The 24,680-nt window shown below is 49.0% G+C and overlaps 12 protein-coding genes across 12 annotated transcripts; 7 read left to right on the top strand and 5 right to left on the bottom strand.

The window, feature by feature from the left end:
• Positions 1–91: 91 nt before the first annotated feature.
• F9C07_2278073 (exo-arabinanase abnx-penicillium chrysogenum) lies at positions 92–2,085 on the top strand. Its single transcript, XM_041290168.2, has 5 exons — positions 92–226; positions 279–1,202; positions 1,262–1,378; positions 1,447–1,495; positions 1,550–2,085. The coding sequence occupies exons 2-5, from the start codon at positions 670–672 to the stop codon at positions 1,979–1,981; spliced, it is 1,131 nt and encodes a 376-aa protein (XP_041143405.1). The 5' UTR covers positions 92–226; positions 279–669; the 3' UTR covers positions 1,982–2,085.
• A 219-nt stretch (positions 2,086–2,304) lies between these two features.
• Positions 2,305–5,076, bottom strand: F9C07_2226421 (bacterial alpha-L-rhamnosidase-domain-containing protein; the record flags this gene model as incomplete). The annotated part of the gene is made up of 1 exon (XM_041284931.1): positions 2,305–5,076. The coding sequence occupies one exon, from the start codon at positions 5,074–5,076 to the stop codon at positions 2,305–2,307; it is 2,772 nt and encodes a 923-aa protein (XP_041143404.1).
• Positions 5,077–5,663: 587 nt separating this feature from the next.
• Positions 5,664–7,478, top strand: F9C07_2177 (general substrate transporter; the record flags this gene model as incomplete). The annotated part of the gene is made up of 5 exons (XM_071509384.1): positions 5,664–5,736; positions 5,792–5,872; positions 5,954–6,064; positions 6,168–6,494; positions 6,568–7,478. The coding sequence occupies 5 exons, from the start codon at positions 5,664–5,666 to the stop codon at positions 7,476–7,478; spliced, it is 1,503 nt and encodes a 500-aa protein (XP_071363991.1).
• A 133-nt stretch (positions 7,479–7,611) lies between these two features.
• F9C07_2178 (putative C6 transcription factor) lies at positions 7,612–9,375 on the bottom strand (the record flags this gene model as incomplete). Its single annotated transcript, XM_071509387.1, has 3 exons — positions 7,612–7,983; positions 8,091–9,111; positions 9,179–9,375. The coding sequence occupies 3 exons, from the start codon at positions 9,373–9,375 to the stop codon at positions 7,612–7,614; spliced, it is 1,590 nt and encodes a 529-aa protein (XP_071363990.1).
• A 401-nt stretch (positions 9,376–9,776) lies between these two features.
• F9C07_2278069 (phosphatidylinositol synthase) lies at positions 9,777–11,527 on the top strand. The gene is made up of 4 exons (XM_041290166.2): positions 9,777–10,103; positions 10,159–10,535; positions 10,591–10,763; positions 10,823–11,527. The coding sequence occupies exons 1-4, from the start codon at positions 10,019–10,021 to the stop codon at positions 10,995–10,997; spliced, it is 810 nt and encodes a 269-aa protein (XP_041143402.2). The 5' UTR covers positions 9,777–10,018; the 3' UTR covers positions 10,998–11,527.
• Positions 11,528–11,673: 146 nt separating this feature from the next.
• F9C07_2226417 (DNA-directed RNA polymerases I, II, and III subunit RPABC4) lies at positions 11,674–11,954 on the top strand (the record flags this gene model as incomplete). Its single annotated transcript, XM_041290165.1, has 2 exons — positions 11,674–11,870; positions 11,930–11,954. The coding sequence occupies 2 exons, from the start codon at positions 11,674–11,676 to the stop codon at positions 11,952–11,954; spliced, it is 222 nt and encodes a 73-aa protein (XP_041143401.1).
• A 342-nt stretch (positions 11,955–12,296) lies between these two features.
• On the bottom strand, positions 12,297–13,654 carry F9C07_2181 (putative anthranilate phosphoribosyltransferase; the record flags this gene model as incomplete). Its single annotated transcript, XM_041290170.1, has 2 exons — positions 12,297–13,265; positions 13,328–13,654. 2 exons carry the CDS (start codon positions 13,652–13,654, stop codon positions 12,297–12,299), a joined length of 1,296 nt encoding a protein of 431 aa, XP_041143400.1.
• Positions 13,655–14,000: 346 nt separating this feature from the next.
• F9C07_2182 (mitochondrial 54S ribosomal protein uL10m) lies at positions 14,001–15,065 on the top strand (the record flags this gene model as incomplete). Its single annotated transcript, XM_041284936.1, has 1 exon — positions 14,001–15,065. The coding sequence occupies one exon, from the start codon at positions 14,001–14,003 to the stop codon at positions 15,063–15,065; it is 1,065 nt and encodes a 354-aa protein (XP_041143399.1).
• F9C07_2131717 (PLC-like phosphodiesterase) lies at positions 14,083–17,908 on the bottom strand. Its single transcript, XM_041284930.2, has one exon. It carries the CDS (start codon positions 16,982–16,984, stop codon positions 15,509–15,511), a length of 1,476 nt encoding a protein of 491 aa, XP_041143398.2. The 5' UTR covers positions 16,985–17,908; the 3' UTR covers positions 14,083–15,508.
• Positions 17,909–19,688, top strand: F9C07_2278064 (putative biotin-dependent 2-oxo acid dehydrogenases acyltransferase). The gene is made up of 4 exons (XM_041290164.2): positions 17,909–18,165; positions 18,240–18,343; positions 18,395–18,466; positions 18,530–19,688. The coding sequence occupies exons 1-4, from the start codon at positions 17,991–17,993 to the stop codon at positions 19,607–19,609; spliced, it is 1,431 nt and encodes a 476-aa protein (XP_041143397.1). The 5' UTR covers positions 17,909–17,990; the 3' UTR covers positions 19,610–19,688.
• Positions 19,689–20,528: 840 nt separating this feature from the next.
• F9C07_2185 (putative FMN dependent dehydrogenase) lies at positions 20,529–21,743 on the bottom strand (the record flags this gene model as incomplete). Its single annotated transcript, XM_041284929.1, has 1 exon — positions 20,529–21,743. The coding sequence occupies one exon, from the start codon at positions 21,741–21,743 to the stop codon at positions 20,529–20,531; it is 1,215 nt and encodes a 404-aa protein (XP_041143396.1).
• Positions 21,744–22,609: 866 nt separating this feature from the next.
• F9C07_2186 (putative D-lactate dehydrogenase) lies at positions 22,610–24,659 on the top strand (the record flags this gene model as incomplete). Its single annotated transcript, XM_041290163.1, has 5 exons — positions 22,610–22,760; positions 22,812–22,892; positions 22,975–24,249; positions 24,310–24,485; positions 24,567–24,659. The coding sequence occupies 5 exons, from the start codon at positions 22,610–22,612 to the stop codon at positions 24,657–24,659; spliced, it is 1,776 nt and encodes a 591-aa protein (XP_041143395.1).
• Positions 24,660–24,680: the final 21 nt, after the last annotated feature.

Genomic DNA, 24,680 nt, shown 5'->3' with positions numbered 1-24,680 from the left:
ATTGAATATGGCATTGAATATGGCATTATAAATGGAATAAAAAGCTTATAAGAAAACATTCAATACTTCCCAATATTAATACTATTCATGTGAGAGAGATCAGGTGCTGCCATGTGACACTGAAGGTATGTTTGTTTGCTGTTTCTTCCATCAACTTCCACCTGAGTATCTCCAGACAGTCTCGCAGCAAGAAACAGCTGGACTATTCCAAAGAAGATAGTATAAGGTACAAACCTAGCATTGCATGATACCGATAGAAATCCTCATACGTCAGACAGTGTCCCACTCGTCAATATGGAAGACCTTGGATTGCGTATGTTCTCCGATCACCAAGGAAATAATATGACACATTCTATCCACCTTCAACTTCTTAGATGCATTTCCATGATGGCCATTGCACCTGGTCAGCTGTGCGATTGGTGGGGTTTTCATGAAGCTATACAAGACCAAAAGACTTGTCGCGGCCATTTTTGGAGTATTTCCGGTGGGATGAGTTCATGGCATTTCCCCACACAAGCACGAACATCGATCTGGGGTCTGGGGAAATACTTCAGTTCAACTGTCACGAGAATCACCGTACTACTATAAAAGGCAGCTCAGAAACCCCTGTCTTTGTTATGAGAGAAGTATGCTTCTGACTAGACTTGTATAGAATCTCAATCATCACTAATGCGTTTCCTACGTTTCCTTCTAGCCGCGCCGTTGGCTCTCGCGGCGAGCATCCCCAGGGCCGAGACCCCAACTACTTTCTCCGAGGTAACTATCTTCAGTCCACCATCCGACTATGTCATTCCTCGTACCCTCTACGCTCGCAACCTTCAATTGCCCAATGGAGATCTATTAGCTACCTGGGAAAACTACTCGCCCGAGCCACCAGCGGTCTATTTCCCAATCTATCGCTCAACCGATAGCGGTAAGACTTGGAGCGAACTGTCTCGCGTAGAAGATACAGCCAATGGACTGGGCCTGCGCTACCAGCCGTTCCTCTACTACCTGGAAGAGTCAATTGGTTCATACGAGGCCGGTACCATCCTGCTAGCTGGGAGCAGCATCCCAACAGACCTCGCGACCACACAGATCGATCTTTATGCTTCTCGCGACTCTGGCGTCACATGGGAGTTCGTGAGCCATATCGCTGCTGGCGGTGAAGCACTTCCTAACAACGGATTGACCCCAGTCTGGGAACCATTCCTTCTTGCTCAGTAAGTGTGATACCAGATCGTGTATTATCCCTAAACAATATCTAACTTTCGTTCAATAGCAATGGAAAGTTGATCTGCTTCTACTCGGACCAGAGACAAAACGAAACCTATGGCCAGAAACTCGTTCACCAAACCACTACCGACCTGAAGAATTGGGGTGATGTAATTGACGATGTGTAAGTTGGCAGGCTCTTTTCGATCCAAAAGAAGATATTCATGGCTGACACGATTTGTTTGTTTACAGCACGTATCCTACCTACACTGATCGCCCGGGCATGCCCGTTGTCACCAAGGTTCGTTGCTGTCTTTCCCTCGCTCACATACACCACTGACTTCCATCCCAACAGCTGCCAACCGGTGAATTCATCATGACATATGAATATGGGTCATTCTTCGGCACCTCCGACTATTCCTTCCCTGTTTATTACCGGATCTCAGCGGACCCCGAGAACTTCCTCGCGGCCCCACACCAGAAGCTCGTCGTTTCAAGTGGCACTCAGCCCACAGGTTCCCCTTACAATGTGTGGACTCCCTTCGGCGGTGACAATGGCACCCTTGTTGTCAGCTGCGGCAACTTGGGCTCTGTCTTTGTCAACCAGGCCCTGGGTGAGGGCGAGTGGACGGAGATCTCCACCCCAGAAAGCGCAAGCTATACTCGGTCGCTGCGCATCCTGCAAGAGAAGGAGAACTATCTCTTGCTGAACGGTGGTGGTGTGCTTCAGGGAGAGTCAAACAAGGTTACTGTTAGTGTGATGGATCTGGAAGCTGCGTTGGCATAGATGTCCGCTTTCTGGAGATATGGTTGTGCTGCCTTCTTGTGACGATTTTAGCATGTAGATGGTCATCGAATTCTAAATTTATGTTGCTCTTCCACTCTCGTTTGTGTCCAGTAAGCATATTCCTCTAGGCAATTTTTCAAGGTATTCGTCATTCGTTAGGGGAGGACCTTGGTTTATTTGTCTTAAAATCATAATATACTTAGTTAAACACGTTACCAAAGTGTCTAGCGTCTTCATATTGCCGTTACTGAAACAACGTACTGTATTAATTCTATCGCTAACATGCATGTCTAAAGGTAAAAAGCCAAGTGTATATACCCACGTCAAGCAATGGTCTCCGGCCCCGGCTTCCGCATGATGGGAATAATGGGTTTAGGAGGCCACTCACCACGATGACTGCCCACGCTCCATCGGCATGAGAATTGGTGGTGCCCTGATCCGATCCATGTACCGTCCTCGTCATCGGCCTTCAGGGCGACCCTCTTTTCCCATCTCTCCTCGCTGGGCAAGATGACGAGCGCGCGCGAATTCGGAGGGACTAACAGATCCAAACTGAAGCGGTCCTCAGCCGCGTCGAAGGCCCATCGACATTCGATCCTCCCGTAGGGAGTTTCATATGCGACTTCAGCTGAATCGATACTGCCGCCAGGGATGGGTTCAACCCGGAACTGCTTCCATCCGGGAGCGATGGGACGCACGCCAGCCACGCTGTAATGGAGCCAGTTTATGATGGAACCGAGAGCGTAGTGGTTGAAGCTAGTCATCTCACCCGGATTGATGGATCCGTCGGGGAGCATGCTGTCCCAGCGTTCCCATATCGTGGTTGCTCCCATGGTGATCGGGTACATCCAGGACGGCCGGCTCTTCTCCAATAACATGCGGTAGGCGATTTGTTGATGGCCGGTCTTCGTTAGTGCATGGGCGATGATCGGGGTACCAGCGAACCCCGTGGCTACTCGGAACTTAGCTTGTCGGACTAGCCGGACTAGTCGCTTTGCAGCTTCTATGGCCTGATCGGTCGTTGCATGGAGCTCGTACATAAGTGCCAGGCTTAGTGCTGTCTGTGTGTCTCCAGCAAGTAAGCCTGACCGTGCGATATACTTATCTTGGAAAGTAGCCTTCAGTCGGTTAGAGTCGGCCTGGAATCGGGTGGTGTCTGCCGTCTCGCCTAGGACCTCACTGACTTGGGCCATGACCGAAGTGACATGGACCAAATAGGCATCGGCGACTAGTGTGCCATCTGTTCGGGCGTCTCCTGGTTCAACTGGCGGTGCTGTCGGATCCAGCCAGTCTCCTAGCTGCCACACTTCGGGGTCCCAGAGCCCATCAGGACCCCGTTGAATTCCTCGGTCGATCCAGGCCAGCATACTAGCATATTGTCGGCGGAGGATGTCGGTGTCCCCGTATGAGAGGTAGAGAATCCAAGGGGTCAAGACAACTACATCATCCCAAATTGCTTGGGGTACATGATGCGGCCACAACTCCTCGCTGATCACATTTGGTACTATGAATGGTGGAACGCAGCCGTTCCCTTCTTTGAGCTGTTCTGCAGCCACATCTTCCAACCAGTGCCCCAGCATACCGGCCGTATTGTAGAGAAAATTCGCCGAAGGGCAGAAAACCTGAATGTCTCCAGTCCATCCGAGGCGCTCATCTCGCTGGGGACAGTCCGTTGGGATGGAAAGGAAGTTCCCGCGCATACTCCACCAGGCGTTCTGATGCAACTGGTTGACCATCGGGTGTGAACATTGGAACCAGCCAGTACGAGTTAGGTCAGTGTGCATTACCAATGCCACAAGGTTTGTAAGTAAGGGTGGATCTTGATTAGTCCAACCCTCTACTTGTACATATCGGAATCCGTGAAAGGTATGTTGTGGGGTCCAATCAGTGACTTCTTTTCCCGCAGAGATAAATTCATCTCTGCATTTTGCGGCTCGCAATGGGCGAGTTCCTAGCTCACCGTGCTCCAAGACCTCTGCATGTGTGAATGTGACTCTCTCACCTTCGGGTTTGTTTATGCAGCGGACACGCAACCGACCGACGAGGTTCTGACCGAAATCAACAACGGTCTTTCCTGATGGAGTGTGTAGAACTTCTACAGCTTTGATCTCCTCTGTAACGCGCACAGGTGGCGCGTCCGGAGCTACCAAAGTTGCTGAAGGGAACTCTAACTCCTGCACGGGATTCCAAGAAGAATCCTTACTCTCAAGAGCACTATTCCAACTAGGGTTCTCCTCTCTCGCATCGTAGACTTCGCCATCATAAAGCTCACTCCGCAGGATTGCACTTGGGTGACAAGTCCAGGTAGAATCTGTGGCCAATGAAAAGGATTTGTCCTGCTCAGACTGCACCTCTAGCTGGGCCAGTACTGCTAATTTATCGCCATACAGTTTTCGGCGACCCCCACGAAATCCTAGACGTGTAGCATACCATCCTTCACCCACCTCAACCGCGATAACATTTGGTCCGCTTGGATTTAGCAGATCTGTAACGTCAAACACCTGGTAATTGAGGCGATGCCGGTAGCTTGTCCAGCCAGGAGCCATGCATTGATCGCCGACCACCTGACCATTGATAAAGGCGCGATATACCCCTAGACTAGTGATGTATAGACGAGCCCGACTGATAGCGTCTGCACCCGAGATATGGAAGCACTTCCGAAATCGTACTGGCCGCAAGGGGGCGTCATGGGGTGGAGCTTCTAGACTTGCAATGGGAAGGCCCTTCCAGTCATGACGATGGAGCAGGGCACATTCAATTGTAGACCAAGGAGACCAATTTGTAGGTTCCGCTCGTGCCTCCTTAATACATGTACCGTGAGCTCGAACTCGCACCTGAACGCTTTCCCGCGACTGTAAAGGGGAGCTTGGCCAAGGCACCAGGACTGATTTATCGCTGGCCACTTCATATGTCTCTATGGGTGAGTCTTGGGACCGGAGGATTTGGATTTCGTAAGAAGTCTGCTCCCATCCTAGCGGACAAGCCTCCTTTGTGTTAAGAAACCGCCAGGATAGGCGGGGAGTCGCGTTGCCCACACCAAAGCCAGTCGGGTGTTGTTCGGCTGAGGGGGGTGCGATAGACAGTCGGCTTATCATAATGAGGGTATGTGGTGAATATAGGCGATCGCAGGAAAGAAGAATATGTTAAGATTTTCCACAAGTGTGGGAAGGGAAGTACTCCTGGACTTTCATATTTACCCTCGTCGTCCATTCTTATAAAGTTCTCATAAACGCCGTCGATGTGTCTATTGCCGATGTATGGGTCGCCTCGCAATATGTTCGTCCGAGAACCCGAATTATGGACCAATATGCATGCCATGTGGCCAGTTAGACGAAGAGCTGGAGGGCGAACCCGAGACCCAGGCTGCAAGTGACCAGAGCACACGAAGTGCAAGTGGGACAATCAACGATCATTAGAATGCCGGCGGCGTTTTCGGCTTCTCATTGGAGAGTCGCCGCCGCTCCCCGCAGAGTTGCAGATTAGGGCTAATTGTAGTAACCGAATTAAGACTAACGTTACCCCATGGGGTACTGATGGTATAGCCACCGCATAGACGGTATAGACTGTATAACTAAGTGGAGAAGGCAACAGTCGACAGTATATAAAGAGGACCAGAAGATTCGGGGTACAGCGATTTCATGTGCCGCAACAAGCAGGCTCACCCTATTTGGATACTACAGAGATGCTTTCCCTTAACCTTGTCCTGATCACACTGGTGGTGGCTCTGGGAGGCTTCGTATATGGGGTGGATTCAGGTACATTCCCTTTGAATCTAATGGGAGATCATCAATGGCCGTTGACAGTTACCAGGGATTATCGCAACAACCTTGGGCCATGAAACTTTCAAATATGCCATGTTCGGTCCTACCGGTGAGAATGCTGGGTTGAAAGGTAAGCAATATGTCTCTGCTCCATTTTCCATTTCCTTCTAAGACGTCGGAAAGACATGGCACTAAAAACATGCTTTGCTAGGGGCCATTGTTTCCTTGTACAATGTTGGTCAGGCTCTCGGTACATTCGCAGCAGGGTATTCAGCCAACAAGTTTAGTAGGCGATGGACTATTTGCGGAAGTGCCGTAGTAGGTAAGTGTTCTCTTTCCCCCTTTCCATACTCTGACCATAACCCTTGAACTTTTGTTGGTACTATATGGTTTGAACCTGTTGCTAACCGAATGTGTTTCTCCAGCAATTATCGGTGCCGTTCTTCAGTCCGCCGCTGTCAATGCAGGAATGATGATTGCAGGAAGATTTTTCGCTGGAATCGGCTGCGGTATGCTTTTGACCGTCGTTCCCATCTATATCGCCGAAGCGTCCCCTCCCCATCAACGTGGATTCATTGTTGGCTTACAGGGCTTCATGATTGCCATTGGCTTCTGCATAGCCAACTGGATCGGTTATGGGGGCGCATTTGCCAAGGACGACGCCCAATGGCGAATTCCGTTGGCAATGCAGATCCCTGGTCCTCTGCTATTGGCCGTTGGATGTTGCTTTATACCTTATAGCCCTCGTTGGTGTAAGTCACGCCGTACCATCTTGTAGCGGACTCCCTTTTTTAAATCAAGAGTCTAACGATCAACCTCCTTCAGTAATCCAAGAAGAGCGCTATGAAGAAGCCCGCGCCGTCCTAACAATGCTGCAGGGATCTGAAAGGGATGAGGATTCCTTGTCTCAAGAACTCGCACACATCCGGGAACAGATACAGGCAGAAGCAACCGAGGTTACAAGCTTTCACGTTGCTTGTGCCAAGCTATTTTCCCGTCGTTATCTTCACCGCACACTTATTGCGTGTTTCATTGTTGTCATGGGTCAGTTTAGCGGGTCTCAGGTCATTCAAAATTACCAGACCAGCTTCTATGAGACGGTAGGGTTTACCGGAAGAACTTCACTTTTGATTAGTGGCGTTTATGGCTTCATGGGCGTCATCGGCCAGATCATCTACCTCTTCGTGGTAGCAGACAAGTGGCCGCGCACACGCACATTGTGGACAGGCTCACTGTTTCTGTCGATCTTGATTGCCATATGTATGGCGTTATCAGCCGTGTACGGAGACGCAAGCGGTGGCGATCTCAGTGGTGCCCGTGCAGCTATCGCAATGATCTTCCTCTATTCCTGTGCTTATGCAGTCTTCTTCAATGCGATGGTCTGGGTTGTGCCTTCTGAGCTCTTCCCATTCTTTCTTCGCTCGACCGGGCTTGGGCTTGCTGTGTTCAGCAAATCCGTCGCAGCAATTGTCCTATCGCAGATCACACCGACCGCGCTGGAGAATGTCAGCTGGAAATATTATTCACTTTTCATTGCCACTAACTTTGTGGCTGCTTTTATCTATTTCTTCTTTCTCCCAGAGACTGGAGGCAAAACATTGGAACAGATTGCTGAGCTGTTTGGCGACCCTCCTTCAGCCTTAAGTACTGGGGTTAAGACCGAGGATGCGGATGATAGACAAAGCATGGTGGAGGCGAAGGACATCAAGTCTACTCATGTGGAAGCGGTTGTATGATTATGTGGTAAAAAAAGGTTAGCGTATCTGCTAGTAGCCCTTTCCTCTCATGTCAACATTGATATTGTAGCCAGTCATCGATGCTTGCCTAACAAATTGTCTATGACTTCACCTTCACGACTTCCTACCCTTCCTATTCTTTCAATAGCCAGTCAATTGCATTATCAGCAAGGGCCTCATTAGTGATGCTCTGGTCATTCATAAGAGAGGACAAGCCGTCCCAGGCATTCTCCGGTTCCTTCAATTGAGATCCTTCTAGTGCCCCCGGATTGGGGGTATTTAAAATCCCCGAACTTTGTGCTATACCAGAAAGCTCCGCGTTATATTCAGCAGACTGTGTAGATATCCTTTCCACACCGAAACTCGATGACAGTGAGTCGTGCGTCTGTCTCTCTGCAAGACAAGAAGAATGTTCTGTAAGGAAACGGGCCATCCAATTATCTAGTGCAAATGGGTCGGACATAGAATTACGGCAAGAGTTCTGGAAAGTTCGTAGACGAGACACCTAAAATTTTTCATGATCAGTTTTTTTGACCAATATCCAAGGATTTCTTAATGACTTGACAGAAAAAAACAGAGATATATATAACGCTTGGCACGAAAAGGACTTACAGAGGAGTCAACTATAGGCCAATATGATTTCACTCTCATCAAAAACTTAAAATTGAGAATGAGTCGTTGCCGTGCCATGAAGAGCTCCGAGAGATCATCGCTGAAAAGTAAAGAGTGAAGATGAACACAAGAGCTGACCACAGCAATATGTCCATAAATAAAGTAGTCCAACTCACAGTTCTCAAGGCTTGTGGCATAGTTTAAGATCTCCGAAACTGTAGCTGCACTTTCATTACACTTGGCTGCTTTAGGTTCGGTGGTGGTTGCTTCTCGACCTACACCCGCCTTTAGGAAGGGAAAGAAGAGCATTTGGCGAAAATGGTAGTATCCAATATGCATGGACAAAAAGGTTCGACCAAGGTGCCTCTCCAAGAAGAAAATGAGGTGGTCATAGCTGTATGTCAAGTGCTCGGGCAGATTCTCGTACCATTGGTTAAGACGATCTTCCAGTATAGGGGCCTCCTGGCAATAGTCATTGAGGGTAATCACCCCTCGGCTGAGCTGTCTCAGTAATCCATTAATTTTGGTAAAGATATCAAGCGTCCGTGCCATTTGAGCCCACATGTCACACCGAAATGTGGGTGCTAATGGGGGTTTCCGCAGCAACTCGGCGGAAGTCAAGGTATGGAAGAGTACATCATCTATTTCTGGTACCATTTCTGAGCTGTGACACGTATCTTCAGGCTCCATGAACATGTCAGAAGCAGACCAGTGGGTGGCAATCCGAACGGAGAAACAGGTTCGGCGATACTCCTCTTGAATTACCGCATTAGAACTTGACTGCGTGGCAGAACCCCAGAGTGACAGAGCCTCGGCATGTAACCGCGCGAGTCCAACATATATGTGTTTTCTTTGATGATCAACTTCGCCACTAAAAAAATATCCAATCAAAAGCAATGCTTGAATTGTTTCCAGGCTTGGAGTATCCGTACATTGGCGACAAAGTCGCACGGCCTGAAAGGCGTAAACTTTTCCACGGGAGCAAGGTGAGATACCATGGAAAATCGGGTTCTTAGAGAACCTGTTAATCTACAGTCATCGATCTGAGTAGCCTAGTGATCAACTAGTTTGAGTGCGTGAGAACATACCTGGCAGCTAATGCACACATGCCATAGACATGTTTCATGGATGCTGTACCTTCCCTCATATGATGCATGAAACTGGGCTCGTGAAACATGGTGTGGGCAATGTTATGAATGTGGCGAAAATATAAGCCAACTAATTCATGCAAGACTTCATGTGTTTTCAGTGCTTCCGAGAAGTCCGGTTCCCAAGATAGTGGCATTTGATCAGGTGTGGGATTCTCCCTCCCTGATGCCGATTGAACTGCCACTCTGGCTGGCCTTCTGGCATAATCAAGGCTGCAGGGCACCGACAGCAAGTGACAAAGCTGACAAGTATCTCCTTTACTCCCTGGAGTACATCGTCTTTTTCGGATGCTAAACTCGAGGCTCATTCAGTGCTATCCTTATGTCAACCCATCAACCGAAGGGAAGATTGCACTGCTGCACTCACCGGCAAGTCGAGCAGGCGCCAGCCCTTGCCCTTTTGGCATCAAGGGCAGTCATATTAATGAGCCTAATTGGTACTCTGTAGAGTCTAGCAATTTTCTATTGAAGATAATGATCTCTTGTAAGTTGTTACAGGTGGATGATATCGTCGTTGTATGTTCGATTGCGGACACTGGGTCCGATTTTAGCCTCGGGGCTTACCGTTGGCACCATGCCTGTCACGGGACAAGTACTAAGGACCCTAGTATATAATAACTTACCTCTCTCCTTTCATTCATTGCGTGCCCCAACCATTATAAATAAATTCCATGATATATTATCGATGCTCCGAGCCCAATCAACCCTCGCTACCACAACTCCGATCTACCAGAATTCTATTGATCCATTCACCGGATAACGCCGAGAAAGTCCACGAACATGGCCAGTCATTCAGCACAAGGCACTGCTGCACAGCATAAAGATTATGAAGAGAATGTTTTCCTCTTCGTTCCCAACCTGATCGGTATGTTTCTTTTATCATTGATGACATTCCCTTGAGTAGTTCTTAAAGTTCCTAGGGTACGCCCGCGTTGTTCTCGCCATCACATCCCTCTATTACATGCCCCTGCACCCACGAACATGTTCGCTATTATATAGCGTCTCTTGTCTTCTTGATGCCCTAGATGGAGCCGCAGCCCGGCATCTAGGGCAATCAACGCAATTCGGTGCGGTTCTGGATATGGTTACAGACCGATGTACAACAACTTGCTTGCTAGTTTTCTTGGCGAGTGCATTCCCCAGGTGGAGTATTGTTTTTCAGAGCTTGATTAGCTTGGACTATTCAAGTCACTACATCCATATGTATGCGACCTTGGCAATGGGTGGAAACCGTCAGAGCCACAAACAGATCGATGAGAGTCGGCCATGGGTCATGCGGATCTACTACTCTAACACGGTACGTTGGTGTTAGCCCGCTCATACGTTTTTTCCAAAACTAACAATACATCTAGAAAGTCCTTTTCATGGTGTGCGCGCTGAACGAGCTCTTCTTTATTGCGTTGTATTTACTCTCATTCTCATCATCGCCATCGTTGATGGACAACGCGAGCCTCAAGGTATCACAATTCGATCCTTCAAGACTATGGAGCTCCTCTTGGAGTGCTGGGGCAATGGAGATGGCTCGGTAAGATTTTGAGCGGCTAATATACGCTGTGACGTAACCTATACTTACATCAATATCAGTGCCAATAAATTAAACGAAACTGTTCCATGGTGCCTACTTTATGTCTCGACGCCAGTTATGCTCTTTAAGCAATATGTGAACATGATTCAATTAATAGAGGCCAGCAAGTGGCTTGTCCAAGGTGACAATGAAATGAGAAGGAATGCACGGCTTGCGCAGAAAAGAGATCAGTGACGCCCCGTCCTAACAAAGTCGAGCTTTATTATAGTAGCTCGTACGGAGTACTTTGGATTTAATAAAAATAGGACAGGGAGTATAGACATAGCAATGATTAGCAGATATACGGAGAATGGCCTCTATTGTTTCGTACTTATCCAAAGCTAAGGTGTCGTTAAATATTATAGATCAATTGAATATCCAGAATGCTGTTATATATATGGCTATCTTGTGAAGACATAGGTCCTAGCGGAGTCATCTCCTCGTTTTGTTTTGCTCGAAAGAGCTGGGAAACTCCTATCACCTGCTTATTTAGTTCTGATGATTGACTAGTTCATTTCAAGGCTGGCGTAACCTATAACAGACGAAGTCTGACGGACTATGGACTACATAAGAATTTGAGTAGATACTGATACTGAGTACTGATAAGGACAGGAACTTTTGAACCTTCCAAGGTTCAGTAGAAGCTTAGCCCAAAAAGGCTAGTCTAGAATCGACCGTCATTCTCCAAAGCCTGACTCAGCAAAATTAGGTTTGCGCAAAGAATATCCAGAACAATCCAAAGCTCCTCAAAACCCGCAATCAAGCCTCCCTCCAGCTCGCAATCCAAGTCGCTAGCCAACACCTCAGTCGCCCACACCTGCCTACCTTCATATTCTCAAAAAAAGCAAAAGTCGGAAAGCTCTCGCCCACCATGTCTCGCGAAGCGTACCAGGTTCCTTCCTCTTTGGGCGGACAGAATGCCTTTGACTCTGGTGCTGGCTCCATGGATGGCCCTATGGTTGCCTATCTATGCGGCGAGTGCAACGCCCGTGTCTCGCTGAAGAGGGGTGACCAGATCCGCTGCAAGGAATGCGGTCATCGTGTGTTGTACAAGGAGAGGACGAAGAGGTGAGTTTTCTTGATAAAGTTTTTATTTGGGAGTTCGCTGACTTTGTTTGGTTATACAGAATGGTTCAGTTCGAAGCTCGGTGAAATGGAGTAGACCGGTTGCGTGATGCTGGCTTAATATTTTTTCTTACGATCTTATCGTGATATGCATTCAGGTGGCGCTTTGGGAGTTTGATGGGACAAAAAAAAAATTGAATATTGCGACGCGACGATGGTTCTGCAGATAGCCTTTGTTTGAAAGGGACTAATTATATCTGTGCATCGGCGGAAGGTACTCGTGTTGAGGTTTTCCATGAGTAACGTTATTAATTTCGTCATTCAATACACATGTCCCTATACCTCTACCTCGGCCAATCTGTGAACATATTCTTAATAAAAACGAAAAAAAGAGAAAGAGAGAATCTAGACCACTGCTAAATAAATGGTTTACTGAAGGTTGTTCGTCACTTCAATAAATCCCTCCAAGCACTTAAGGGCTGCGCCACTTTCGACGGCCCATCTGGCTCGTCGGACACCTTCCTTCCAGCGCCCACCACCTGGTCCACGTTCGGTAATCACTTGGCCATCGTCGCCGGGTCCCATATTACTAGTCTCGGATTCACAGACACCCGAAATAACCAGAAGGGCAGCGACGTTCATAAGAACAAAGGAGAGGATCGGATCATCGCGAGGCAGTTCGTTCCGCAGGATGCTCATAATCTTGGCTGCATTGTCTTTGGGCATCTTTCTTCCGAATACGGCAGTCAATGGATGAGTTGGCAGACCAAAGTCTGATGGGTGTAGTTGGAAAGTTTCAAATTTGACCAGAGTGCGGGGGACTTCATGCTCGTCCTCGTCACTTGAGCATTCATCATCTGCCGAGCCCTTGTAGGCAGGGTTAGGGTATTCCGTGAGTTTCCAGCAGTTGGTCTTTCCAGCACAGCTGATTTCATCTAGGTCCTCCTCACCGCAGATGACCATTGCCTTTTTGCATCCATTCTGTCTCAGGGCCTCGGCAAAAACAGGACCAAGGCTCTGGTAGGCCACACCGACTACTCTAGCCTCAATGGCCCAATCAACAGGATTAGCCAGTGGGCCCATCAGGTTGAAAATTGTCCGTAGTCCCAATGCGCGGCGCACTGCATTGGCGTACATCATGCCTGGGTGGAAGTTGGGGGCAAACAAGAATGCATAATTGGTCTTCTCGTACACCTGCGCAAGGTTCTCGGCGCTAACAGCGGAAATATTCGGGGGAGTCGGCGGAATAGCATTGAGGACATCTGCGGATCCAGAGAAAGAGGTCTGCGCGCGATTGCCATGTTTGGCCATCAGGATAAGCGGCGAGGCGATGATAGAAGCGGTGGTAGAGATATTGAAAGTGGAATGCGAATCTCCGCCAGTACCAACAATATCGCACTAAGACAATCCACATATTAGGTTATGGATTTTATGAGTTGTGGACCGATAGCAATTCTCACCAGGCCTCCATTGTAAGTGCCCTCCTTCTTACCGCGGGCCTTGATGATCTTTTTCAAGGTGGGCCTGTCGACTTGAGTAGCGGCCTCTCGCATGCGATGAGAGCATCTAGCAATGACCTCTGCATCCCGATCCCTTCCAGTAGAGTGTAAAAGTGTTAAAAGAGCTGCCGTCTGTATAGCAGAGAGACGATCCTCGAAAATCAATGCGAATGCTGAAGCAATGTCTACAGCTTCTACAGGAAGCTTCTCGGAGGGGTAGGCGAGCTTCTGCAGGAGGGGAGAGATAGAGACTTGACCCGGTTGCAGGTCAAAAGGAGCGGCGGACATTTTGGCTATAGAAGAACCGCAAATACTTTCCCCGAAACCGTTGAAAATTCCGAAAATGAAGACACAGACGCGATTGTAAGAATCTCTGACTCAAAATGCACCCCTCATATAGAATCCGTCATCGGCGTAGGCAGAACCTCACCGCCCGGAGATCCCGCTATACCTTTTCGGGAACTCAAGATTTCGTGCCATATTTTCGTCCAAGTTGTATATTCCGGAAGTCACTGTCGTCGGTATCTCCAATATCACCGGCCTCAGGCGCCCTTGTCCATCTCAGGAGCTGCCCCTAGGATAAATTGACCGTGCAAAAACTCAAGTTCTCCTAACACCTTCTAATTTCCTCACAATGCCTCCACGAATTCGCCTTTCAAGTGGCCGCATCCCTCAGCCGCTCCGCCGGCAAAGGCTCCTCTGTCAATATGAGCTGCCCATTCTCACGAGATACGCGAGTACCGCTGCGACAGCTACGACCCCCGCCGCATCGCCTGAACAGATGACACACTCCGTTGCCCCCATTGCTAGATTTCCTCCGTCCCAACCTCCTTCACATCGCAATCCCGAGTACCGTCGGTCTCAGCTTCTCCGACAATATACGTCGCTTATCCGCACTACACCTCTTATGGTGTTTCTGCAGCACGATAACCTTCAATCTGTAGAGTGGGCTGCCATCCGACGAGAATTGAGCAAGGCTTTGCAGAAAGTGGACGAGCAAATTGCCTCCGAGGGACGCTCCGTCCCTCCGCTTGCTCCTCACGTTAAGGTGCAAATTGTTCAGACCAGTATCTTTGAGGTTGCCCTCCGTATCGTCGAGTATTTCCGACCCAACACCTCCACAATTGAAGCCGGCCAGACTCCCAGCGCCGTCGACCCCATCACGCAAACGTCTGCCGAAGTCTCTCTATCTGGGTCGAGGGATGATCCTACTCTGTCACACGACCTTTCCCGCGCGGCTCATGATGCCGTCCTTCATATGAAGGGCAAGCACGAATTGTCGCCAGTCTTGGTTGGACCAATTGCAGTCTTGAGCATTCCTCAGATGTCTCCGGAACATCTGAAAGCTGCGCTGACTGTCCTTGCTCCCAAGGCAGCTGGCTTCCCGGTTCCCACTCGCAAGGCCAACCCAGGATGGCATGAGCTGCCCGTTCAGAACGGTCTGAATAAGCTGGCTCTTCTTGCCGCGCGTGTGGACGGTAAGGTGTTCGATGTCGACCAGACCAAATGGGTTGGTAGCATCGAGGGTGGTATGGATGGTCTGCGGTCACAACTTATCATGGCCCTGCAAAGCATGGCATCTAGTGTCACCAACACTTTGGAGGGCGCTGGTAAGAGCCTGTACTTCACTCTTGAGAGCAGGAGGAGCGTTCTGGAGGAGGAGCAGAAGGGCCCGAGTGATGAGAAGACTGAAGCTTAAATGTAACGCAACCAGTTTGATTTCTATGTATAATACTACCTACACTTGTACTTTTCCTATTCGGTTGTTGAAGGCTATGGGTTTTTTTCTAGCACATGAAGGGTTACTTTTAAAAACACATGCCAAACTATAGAATGCGAAATTCTTATACACATCCATGCGTATCTCTCGTGGCCTCGGCTACATGCTTCTTAGATTAGATGGGCTACACTAGCTTCTGATACACGCCATACACATAATCAGGACCGCGCCAATATGTATGAATGTACCAATATTGCGAGATTAATTACAAGTATATATATGTTCACTAATTCGTCAAACCCCAAAGTTGCAGCTGTGGATATCGTTGTGGGTTTTGTAGATGGCAACAGTCTGGGTGAATGTACCAGATATCCCATGCCCTAATAAAAGCAAAACATTATAGAGCCAATACACAGTGCCATTTAGTTGTCTCCTTCATGTCTGTCTTGCCTCAGTTTCAACCGAGCATTCATGCCCACGATGCATCGCACAAGATCCCAGTCGCCATCCAAGCCAACCCAGTCCGTGACAAGGATACCGGTGGACCAGTCACAGTCATCCTTTTCACCATGCTTCCGGCAGAGATAATCAACTGCCGCCGGGTTCAGCTTACCTGCAATCTTCTCCGGCCAAGTGCCAAGTTTCCAGAAATTGCTCGCACTCAAGAAGTTGATATAGAATGGATGTGCCTTGGTTGCTTCGTGATCAGGAAGCACGCCGAACGGATAACAGGTCTCAGCGGCTCGGAAGCAATGCTCCTGCACGTATTTAATCTTTTCTCCAATGTTCTCTGTCTCTAAGACTTCATAGAAATCCTGGATGCATAATTGTCCACTCGGGCAAGTCGCGTTGGAGCAGTTGTCGGCCCAGCCCGAGGCACAGATTCCCCAGCCTGCGCCCCCATGTATATCCTTGAGATGGTCCAAGATGTCGAATCGACGGATAAGAACGACCTTACCGCGCACTTCGCCGAGAGTGGGGATCTTGGGGTTTGTGTACCACCGACTGTCTGGACGTGCGTAGTGGTCGCTGAGAATCCGGCTGAGCTGTTGGTCGGTGTGCTCGCCAGGTCCCTCTCGTTTGAGGGAGATGATCAGGGTCTCCGACGGATTCTGGTCGAGAAATTCATTTACTTCACGCATCAAGTCACGGAAATATTTGCTTCCCGTTAAAGAGATGGGGAAAACGCTGTGCACCAAAGCAAGCTCATCCTTGTCAGCATCTTCTGGATACTGGGGCTGTACACGGATGTCAAAAAATCGCACACCGTTTTCGAGCTGTTCCCGTGGGCTGACTGCTTGGCAGCGAACGGAGGGTGGCGCAACATGGCAGGTAGGAGAATTGTGGGTGCCTGGGATCGAGAGAGAGGAGAGCAAAGTGTCGTCCTTCAGCTCGCCCATCCACGCGTTCAGATTGGCGGAGGAGTAGATTGATAGATGGGACTCGGGCGTCACATAAATACCAGTGAGTTTGAATCGAGGCTCGTCGCACAATGCCTTCATAGTGGCGGACTCCGAGGTGGGCACAGGAGTCTGGACTTGATGCCTCTCTCCCTCCACTTCGAAGAACCAGCGCACGCGCTCTTTATCCGAGTCTATAAATGTGCGAAGCTCGGTGTGAATTGTCTGGAAAGGTTCGATATGAATATCTAAATCCTCATGAACAAAGGGTTCGTTGTCATCCGTGATCGCGGCCACCGGCGCACGGGTGCGGGTTACATTGGTAAAGACTCTGGTGAAGTTTCTAGCCATATGTTGGATATTATGATCATGATGCGGATGAAAGCGCTCAATGCGCTTCAGGGTAATGGGCGTGGAGGTGAGATTGCGAAGAGTCAAGTGTTCGGCCACCATTGTGGTACGTGATCGTTTAGGCCACGGTCCAGGATAACAACCCATGGGTTTCTAAGGGATTAAGGTACTAGGGAGAGACTCGGAGAGGTAAATAAGGCTGGAGAGTTCGCGGACGCTGCTTCAATGAACCGAGTACCAGGCTACAAGGTTAAATTGGTGCTCATTATTGGTCTGGATGGATCAGGTTGTATGGTAGCGCTGGAGAATGGCGACGGCACTAAATCAGCCACGATGCGATACGCACCAATCGTGATCGGCAATTGAATGGCTTTTTTTGGGATCTCCGCGCTGGTGGTACCAAACCTTTTCCACCTGAACAAAAAGTCTCGAGCGTACTCGGAGTATGGGCGACTGTAGTACCTGATTGCCAAGTTCCTCAGGCAATCATGTTTTACTGTCTATTATTGGCGCAGGAGACTTGGTCCATTGATCTGAGACCTGTCCGGGCGTAGACTCAATCTCTTTCATGAATCCATAAACCCCCACGCACTTTGCACAGGTGTGGTAAGGCTGAGACTGCCAATGTTACTTTCATTGCGCGACAATATATTGTTTTTGGTCACCAACAACCCCCTCCGAGGTCCTCTCGAGTCTTAAAAATCTGTCACCTTTCAAGTATGGCTTCTCTGACAGTGCGCGACCGCTCAGGAAGATCTTTCCTCACCAATTGAAGTGAAAATGCCTGTCTAGGGGAGAACATAGCTGGAGAGGAACCAATTGGACCCTCCTTAGCTAACTTTTTCGTTTTATCGCACATCTTGGCCCAGTCTTATCAACACAAAACCAGGTAGCTCGACACCAGTGGTTTATTTCTCCGCAACACATCGCGGAAGCAAAGATGGACCGAAATGCCCGTTCGTAAAATGCGGAGAGCCAGTCACGTGGGATGACGCTGGGGTCGGCTATCGTCGGCGCTCGGGGTTCAGAATGCGGAGGAAGGAGAGCAATAATAATGGACTACCACCATCATTCCACAATGAAATGTTGCGCTCTCCCCTCTCGAAAAGTATTCTTTCCTCCTCCATAACCGTGGGTTGACTTCAGCTCGACGATGAGCATTCTACGCTGCAATGGAGGCCTCTCTTGGGCTCTCCGTTCTTGTCAATCTCGCAGAGTCCTGCCGATAACTCGCTCCCCGTCAACAATATCCTTTCCCCGTCGCACATTCCATGCTGCTCCGGCTCTGTGGGGGGTCAAGTCTCAGATCCTGAAGGATGTTGGCGAAGGTACGTCAAAACATCCCGTAACCTGTGTTATACACATATATCATATGCTTACTCACCTTACTTGCGCTCCTCAGGGATCACGGAAGTTCAGATCATCCAATGGTACGTCGAGGAAGGCGCCCATATAGAGGAGTGGAAACCTCTCTGCCAGTATCAATCGGATAAGGCAGTGGATGATGTGAGTCGCTTTTGCACCAATGACCAGCAAATAGAGACCTAACAGTATCAGATTACCTCGAGGTACGAAGGCATTGTTAAGAAGCTTCACTTCCAAGCAGATGACACTGTCCCCACAGGAAGGGTACGTAAAATTGCACTACATCTATACTTCGAGAATATGATCGCTGAGAGAATTCCACTGTAGGCTCTGTGTGATATAGAGGTTGAGGATGGAAAATATCCAGAGGATAACCCACCACCTGAGCCAGCACCAGCACCGGCGCAACCTAGCCCTGCTCCTGCACAGGCTGAGACAAAACAACCCTCGGTAGAAGTGGCTGCTACTACCCAGAAGCCAGAAGCTCCGAAGAATGGTTCACGATATGCAACTCTTGCCACCCCGGCCGTCCGCGGGATGCTGAAGGCCCATAATGTGAATATACTAGACATTCCAGGGACAGGGAAAGACGGACGAGTCCTCAAAGAAGATGTCCTTCGGTTTGTGACAGTGCGGGACTCTGCACCTACGTTGCAACCTACAACCCCTACAATCCCTACAACCCCTGTGTCACAGCAGTCAGATACAGCGGTCAACCTGACACCAATTCAGTCACAAATGTTTAAGACCATGACACGGTCGCTCAACATCCCTCACTTCCTATTTGCAGATGAGCTAAACATCAACAATATCACTGCTCTGAGAAAGAAACTGGCCAATGATCCGAAGGACCCCAGGAGAATTACCTTCCTCTCCTTCGTTATTAAAGCCGTCTCTCTAGCCCTAAATGAATATCCAATCTTGAACGCCAAGGTTGACACAAGCAATCCCGACAAGCCACAACTCATCATGCGGCCCAGACACAATATTGGTGTTGCAATGGATACACCGCAAGGCTTGATTGTGCCAAATGTTAAAGATGTTGCCAACCGGTCTATTGAAGATGTTGCAGCAGAAATCTCCCGTCTGAGCGCCTTAGGTAAAGAAGGGAAGCTCACTCCAGCCGACCTGAGTGGCGGAACAATCACCGTCTCAAATATAGGAAATATTGGGGGTACCTATGTCGCACCAGTGATTGTGTCCAATGAAGTGGCTATCCTGGGTGTTGGAAAATCCAAGACGGTACCAATCTTCGATGAGGCGGGTCAGGTTACCAAGGGTGAATTGGTAAATTTCAGCTGGAGTGCAGATCACCGAGTCGTGGACGGCGCGACTATGGCTCGGATGGCCAATAAAGTCCGGGAATGTATCGAATCCCCAGAGTTGATGCTTCTAAAGCTACGGTAGTTCTTGTATATAGATAGAAGTTGTTATTCAGACCGTTAAATAAACTACTAGTAGGCTTACGTGACCTGACACACTACCACCTCCTGTCATGCATTGTCAAAAGTGTAATTGGTTACTTTGACGATGCCTTCATCATTACCACTAGACACAAACCAACTCCGGTCCTTCCCTTGCAATCCTGACGTAAAAGGAAACTATATAAAGACGGAGCTTTCCCCCTTTTCTCTTCTTCCATTTCCTCCTCCATAGTGCGGGCTGCTCTCACCCCGGCTATACGCCGGGACTTGGAGTAGGGGATCTTGCTTTCATATCTTCGATATGTTCGATGGTCAGACGCAAGCAATTTTTGGAAACAAAAGTCCTGAATGGTCCGCTCAACAGCGAGCGAGGTCCCTTCGGGGCGAGTTATCTCTGTCTGGCACATGTCTTTCTTTGCTGGTGTGTTGCACCTTATTTGCTCCCTCACTAGTATGTGCCAAGCTAATTATGTGAGCTACTGCGCTTTGGTGAGTCTCTTTGTGCCCCCAACAATAAAACATATCGTGATCATTAAATGGGTAACTGGTCTAACAGTAAGAGTGCATTATGGATGAATTCGTACATTTCAAATAGTAGAGGAGTTGTTCAAGACATGTAGCATTCACGTGCTGGGGTAGCTTTGGCTCACCGAAAGATATGTATCTGTGACCTTGAAGGCGAGGCTTTTTAGGATCCAGTTCGGTTTATGCTCTGCTCTTGTGAAGTATTTGATCCAGTTGAGCCTACTTGGCGTGGCTAAATACAAGATGGCCATTCTATAATAATCAAATAACTAGTTTTTGACCTTGAATCCTGTAGAGCTCAGGTTAGGGTTATGTACATATGTTTATCTTGAACTTAGGCACAAGTTCAACCTTATTAGCTAGTACCTGTATGTTGCTTAATCCATCCGTCGTAGTCTAGATCGATTAAGGTGCTCTGGCTGCACAGATCTGATCCCCGACAGATGAAGAGTAAGCTGTAGATCACCTAAGGTGCTCTGTAGTACATGGCGGACACCCTCCCTACCAGCGATGGCAAGTCCGTACACGTAGGGCCGACCGATAAGGACCATTTTGGCCCCTAGCGCTAGAGCCTTAGCTACATCAGCACCGCAACGCACGCCAGAATCGAAGATGACTTCTAGATCTTTTCCCACCGCATCGACAATGTCTGGAAGCATGTCCAAAGATCCTACTCCCCCATCCTGCTGGCGTCCGCCATGGTTGGATACTACTATTCCCTGCATTCCGTACTCAACTGCCAGCTTTGCGTCCTCGACCGTTTGTATACCCTTCAGTACGATTGGGCCATCCCAATGCTGCCGAAGGAATTGGAGGTCTTCCCACCCATGGCTCATCCCAGGGAATATCATATGAGCCCATTCGGCCGCCGCAGTCGCCATGTCTTCTTGGATGCTTTTGCCGTGCTTTTCCGCAAACTTCTTCTGAAACACAGGGTCGGAGAAGCCAATTTCGACCCCGATGTTGTCTTTCCGGAGGAATGGATTATACCCATTTTCTAAGTCCGAGGGGCGCCATCCAAGGATGTAGGTGTCGAGTGTGACCACCAAGACCTTATAGTTGGCAGCCTTGGCGCGTTTCAACAAGCTGGCTGTTATGTCGTTGTGCTCATATGACGGCCAGTACAACTGAAACCAGCGGGATCCATCTCCATTGGCTTCTGCGACGTCCTCAATACTAGTCGAAGATGCAGAACTCAGGATGTACGTTATCCCCTCATTCTGTGCGGTGGAAGCAACAGCAACCTCACCATCGCGGTGGAAAATCCGCTGCACCCCCACTGGTGCGATTGCGATCGGGTACTCGTAATCCTCACCGAACAGCGTCGTCTTCAAACTTGGAAAGTCCGATTTAACCAGACGAGATGGGACGATGCCCCATTTCCTGAATGCCTTCCGGTTGTTATCATCTGTTTCTCTCGTTCCAGCCGAGCCCCAGACATAGCCGAAGCTATCTGCTGAGAGGCGCTCTTTAGCCAGTCCCTCCCATTTGAAAGGATCAAATGTGATAGCGGGCTTTTTGTCGTTGAGTCCCTCGGTATAGACTTTCGTCTCGTAGGTGTATGGCAATGGATTGTGCTGGTTTGTAGACATCGTTGCGAAGTGTGCTTGACTCCTTCTCTTTGGCTCTTTGCGTATTCAGGTCTGATGTATGAAATTCATATGCTGTGCGTATAGAGCTCTAACTAGAAGCGAATGCTCTCACTCCCATTTATACTCGAGCAACTCTGGGCATGTCTCGGTACAAGACCGGCTTCCATGACAATGAACCCGGTCAACCGGCTATGTTCAGTAGAGGTTTTTCATCGATCAAGGCAGACCAAGAATAATCGATTCGGGCCGGCCGAACACTGTACGATTGACGTAAGTACAGTACCACGGTCGCGAACTATGTCACTTTAAGACCCGCCTGGTGGGTTCAGGGTTCAGCTTAGCTGCCGCAAGGGACGGAGATCTCTTTTCGGCCGATAGAAATGACTATAGTCATGCTGTGTTCTAAGAAGCTTGTCTCTTATACATTAACCAATAATGTCAGGGTTAATATGGAGATGCCTTGATAATCGTACGACCTCGGACGGAAGTCCAATTGGATGTGAACATGCATACTACTGGCGTTGCGCTCAGTTGCCCTTAAGTGGCATGACGTCAACGAGCTTTCGTACCATTTTTTCGGGGAGAACCAGTCTAACCCCGAGAGACGTACTGTCTGTCCATGAGAATTGAGTCGTCTAACATATCTAGTTTCGGTAACACTATGGAAATCGAATAAAAGATCCATTCGGCCGACGAGGACGATTATATGAAGGTCACCCGCTTCAGCCGATAAAGTGGCACCCACATTCACAAATGGTACCAGCACTTGGAAGGCATTGCAATACCTAGCGCGCGAATAGGCACTTCTTTCCCCTCCTGTTGTCATAAGCTACACATCAGAAGCGAGAAAAAAACAAACGCAAAACATGTTAAGGGTTGGCGCAAGGGCAGGTCGCCCTCTAAGGCAGGCCGCCTCTTCCGGTCTTACCGGGTCGAGATTTCGCTCGCAAAAGATAAGCGGGCCTTTAGTCTCAAGGGTTTTCATGTCGGTGGGTCCTCAAGGCGGGCAGGAGTCTGGTGAGCATTGTTCTTTGACCTCCAGGGTATACTCCTGCTAACTAGCCAAAGAATATCATAAACAGGGGGCGTCCAGTTATCCACTCCGTAGGCAATGGACTACAGGTGTTGGTATTGCTATTGCATCATCCGGTATGTGCAGTATATCTGCTGCCCAGCATTAGTATGTTATGATGGAGGATATAGTTTGACTAACTAAGCAAACCCCCTTCAGCTCTCCTTCTCTCAGGTCTTACTGGTTATTACTTAGGCATTGCAAAACCCCCGGAACCAGCAGTGGCATCTACTACGCCGCTCAATGAGTTTCCGGCACCATGCCACGATACTTCTTCCTCCAACATCCAAGGAGCAGTTGAAGAGTTCGTTGGTATCCTAGGTAAGGACAACGTCATCAGTGACAAGGAAGCTTTGGCACCCTACTCCACTTCCGAGTGGTCATCTTATTCTCCCAGTAAAACCGAAGTCTCCTCAGTAGTTGTTTGCCCTTCGACTACAAAAGAGGTTTCCCGCGTGATGGAAGTCTGTCACCGACGCCGACTTCCAGTGACAGCATATGCAGGGGGGACGAGTCTGGAGGGACACTTTGCGCCGACTAGAGGAGGGGTCTGCATTGACTTCCAAGGCATGGACCAAATATTAACTGTGCACAAAGATGATCTGGATGTTGTAGTACAGCCTGCAGTGCAGTGGGAAGTATTGAACGAAGAGCTCGCCAAGGATGGGCTCTTTTTCCCTCCAGACCCTGGCCCCGGCGCAATGATCGGTGGTATGGTCGGTACTGGCTGTTCCGGAACAAACGCTTATCATTATGGGACAATGCGTGACTGGGTACTGTCTCTGACTGTTGTTCTGGCCGATGGGACAATTATCAAGACCAGGCAGAGGCCACGGAAATCTAGCGCCGGTTATGATCTGACTAGGATATTCATCGGCAGTGAGGGTACACTTGGCCTGGTCACAGAAGCGACATTGAAGCTAGCTGTCAAGCCGATGAATGAAGCAGTGGCAGTTGCATCTTTCCCGTCCGTGCGGGATGCAGCCAGCTGTGTATCCGAAGTGGTCAAAAAGGGGGTAAATATTGCCGCCGTGGAGCTCCTTGATGACGTTCAGATGAAGTGCATCAACACGAGTCAAACAACGAGTCGTTCGTGGGACGAGGCCCCAACATTGTTTTTCAAGTTCTCTGGAGCGCCCGGTGAAGTGAAGGAGAAGATTGCGATCGTTCAGGAATTAGCTGAGAATGCTAATAAGAAGACTTTCACATTTGCCCGCGATTCGGAGGAGGTTGATGAGTTGTGGAGTGCAAGAAAAGTCGCGCTGTGGAGTATTCTGCAGATGAAACAGCAGCCAACGGATCATGTCTGGACTACCGATGTAGCTGTGCCAATGAGCAGACTGCCCGATATCATCGAGCAAACTAGAGAGGAGATTTCTGCCAGCGGGTTACTTGGAGGCATAGTTGGTCATGTAGGTGACGGCAACTTCCATGGTAGGCACTCACACTTATGCCAGGGTGTTTGGAATATTCACTAACCACGCCCTGAAATAGCAATGCTCCTCTTTAATGATGATCAACGCCAGGTAGCAGAGAGTGTTGTTCACAACATGGTTAAGCGTGCTGTGGAAATGGAGGGGACTGTAACTGGGGAGCATGGAGTGGGAATGGTGAAGAGGGACTATCTGGAGCATGAAGTCGGGAAGACAACAGTCGATACTATGCGCAGAGTATGTTACAACCTTCACAATGTCTTCGCGTCATCCCTCGCCTTCTACTATTCTATCTACTAATGATTGAACTTTTCACAGTTTAAACAAGCTCTTGACCCTCTTTGCCTGCTCAATTGTGATAAGGTTGTGAGAGTTCAAGTCCCAAAGCAGGGAGAAGTTCCCGAGTGGTAAGCGTCAAGGATAGCCTAAAAG

The sequence above is a fragment of the Aspergillus flavus genome, chromosome 2 (genome assembly GCF_009017415.1).
Source record: "Aspergillus flavus chromosome 2, complete sequence".
Taxonomy (NCBI): Eukaryota; Fungi; Ascomycota; class Eurotiomycetes; order Eurotiales; family Aspergillaceae; genus Aspergillus; species Aspergillus flavus.
This window is presented reverse-complemented; position numbering and strand designations above follow the sequence as displayed.

Coding starts and splice junctions, on each gene's coding strand:
- F9C07_2131717 (XM_041284930.2), bottom strand. CDS start 16,984: ATGGGTTGTTATCCTGGACCGTGGCCTAAACGATCACGTACCACAATG.
- F9C07_2278073 (XM_041290168.2), top strand. CDS start 670: ATGCGTTTCCTACGTTTCCTTCTAGCCGCGCCGTTGGCTCTCGCGGCG. Junction 1,203..1,261: donor GAACCATTCCTTCTTGCTCA/GTAAGTGTGATA, acceptor TTCGTTCAATAG/CAATGGAAAGTTGATCTGCT. Junction 1,379..1,446: donor GGTGATGTAATTGACGATGT/GTAAGTTGGCAG, acceptor GTTTGTTTACAG/CACGTATCCTACCTACACTG.
- F9C07_2278064 (XM_041290164.2), top strand. CDS start 17,991: ATGAGCATTCTACGCTGCAATGGAGGCCTCTCTTGGGCTCTCCGTTCT. Junction 18,166..18,239: donor CCTGAAGGATGTTGGCGAAG/GTACGTCAAAAC, acceptor TGCGCTCCTCAG/GGATCACGGAAGTTCAGATC. Junction 18,467..18,529: donor ACACTGTCCCCACAGGAAGG/GTACGTAAAATT, acceptor ATTCCACTGTAG/GCTCTGTGTGATATAGAGGT.
- F9C07_2278069 (XM_041290166.2), top strand. CDS start 10,019: ATGGCCAGTCATTCAGCACAAGGCACTGCTGCACAGCATAAAGATTAT. Junction 10,536..10,590: donor GGATCTACTACTCTAACACG/GTACGTTGGTGT, acceptor CAATACATCTAG/AAAGTCCTTTTCATGGTGTG. Junction 10,764..10,822: donor GGGGCAATGGAGATGGCTCG/GTAAGATTTTGA, acceptor CATCAATATCAG/TGCCAATAAATTAAACGAAA.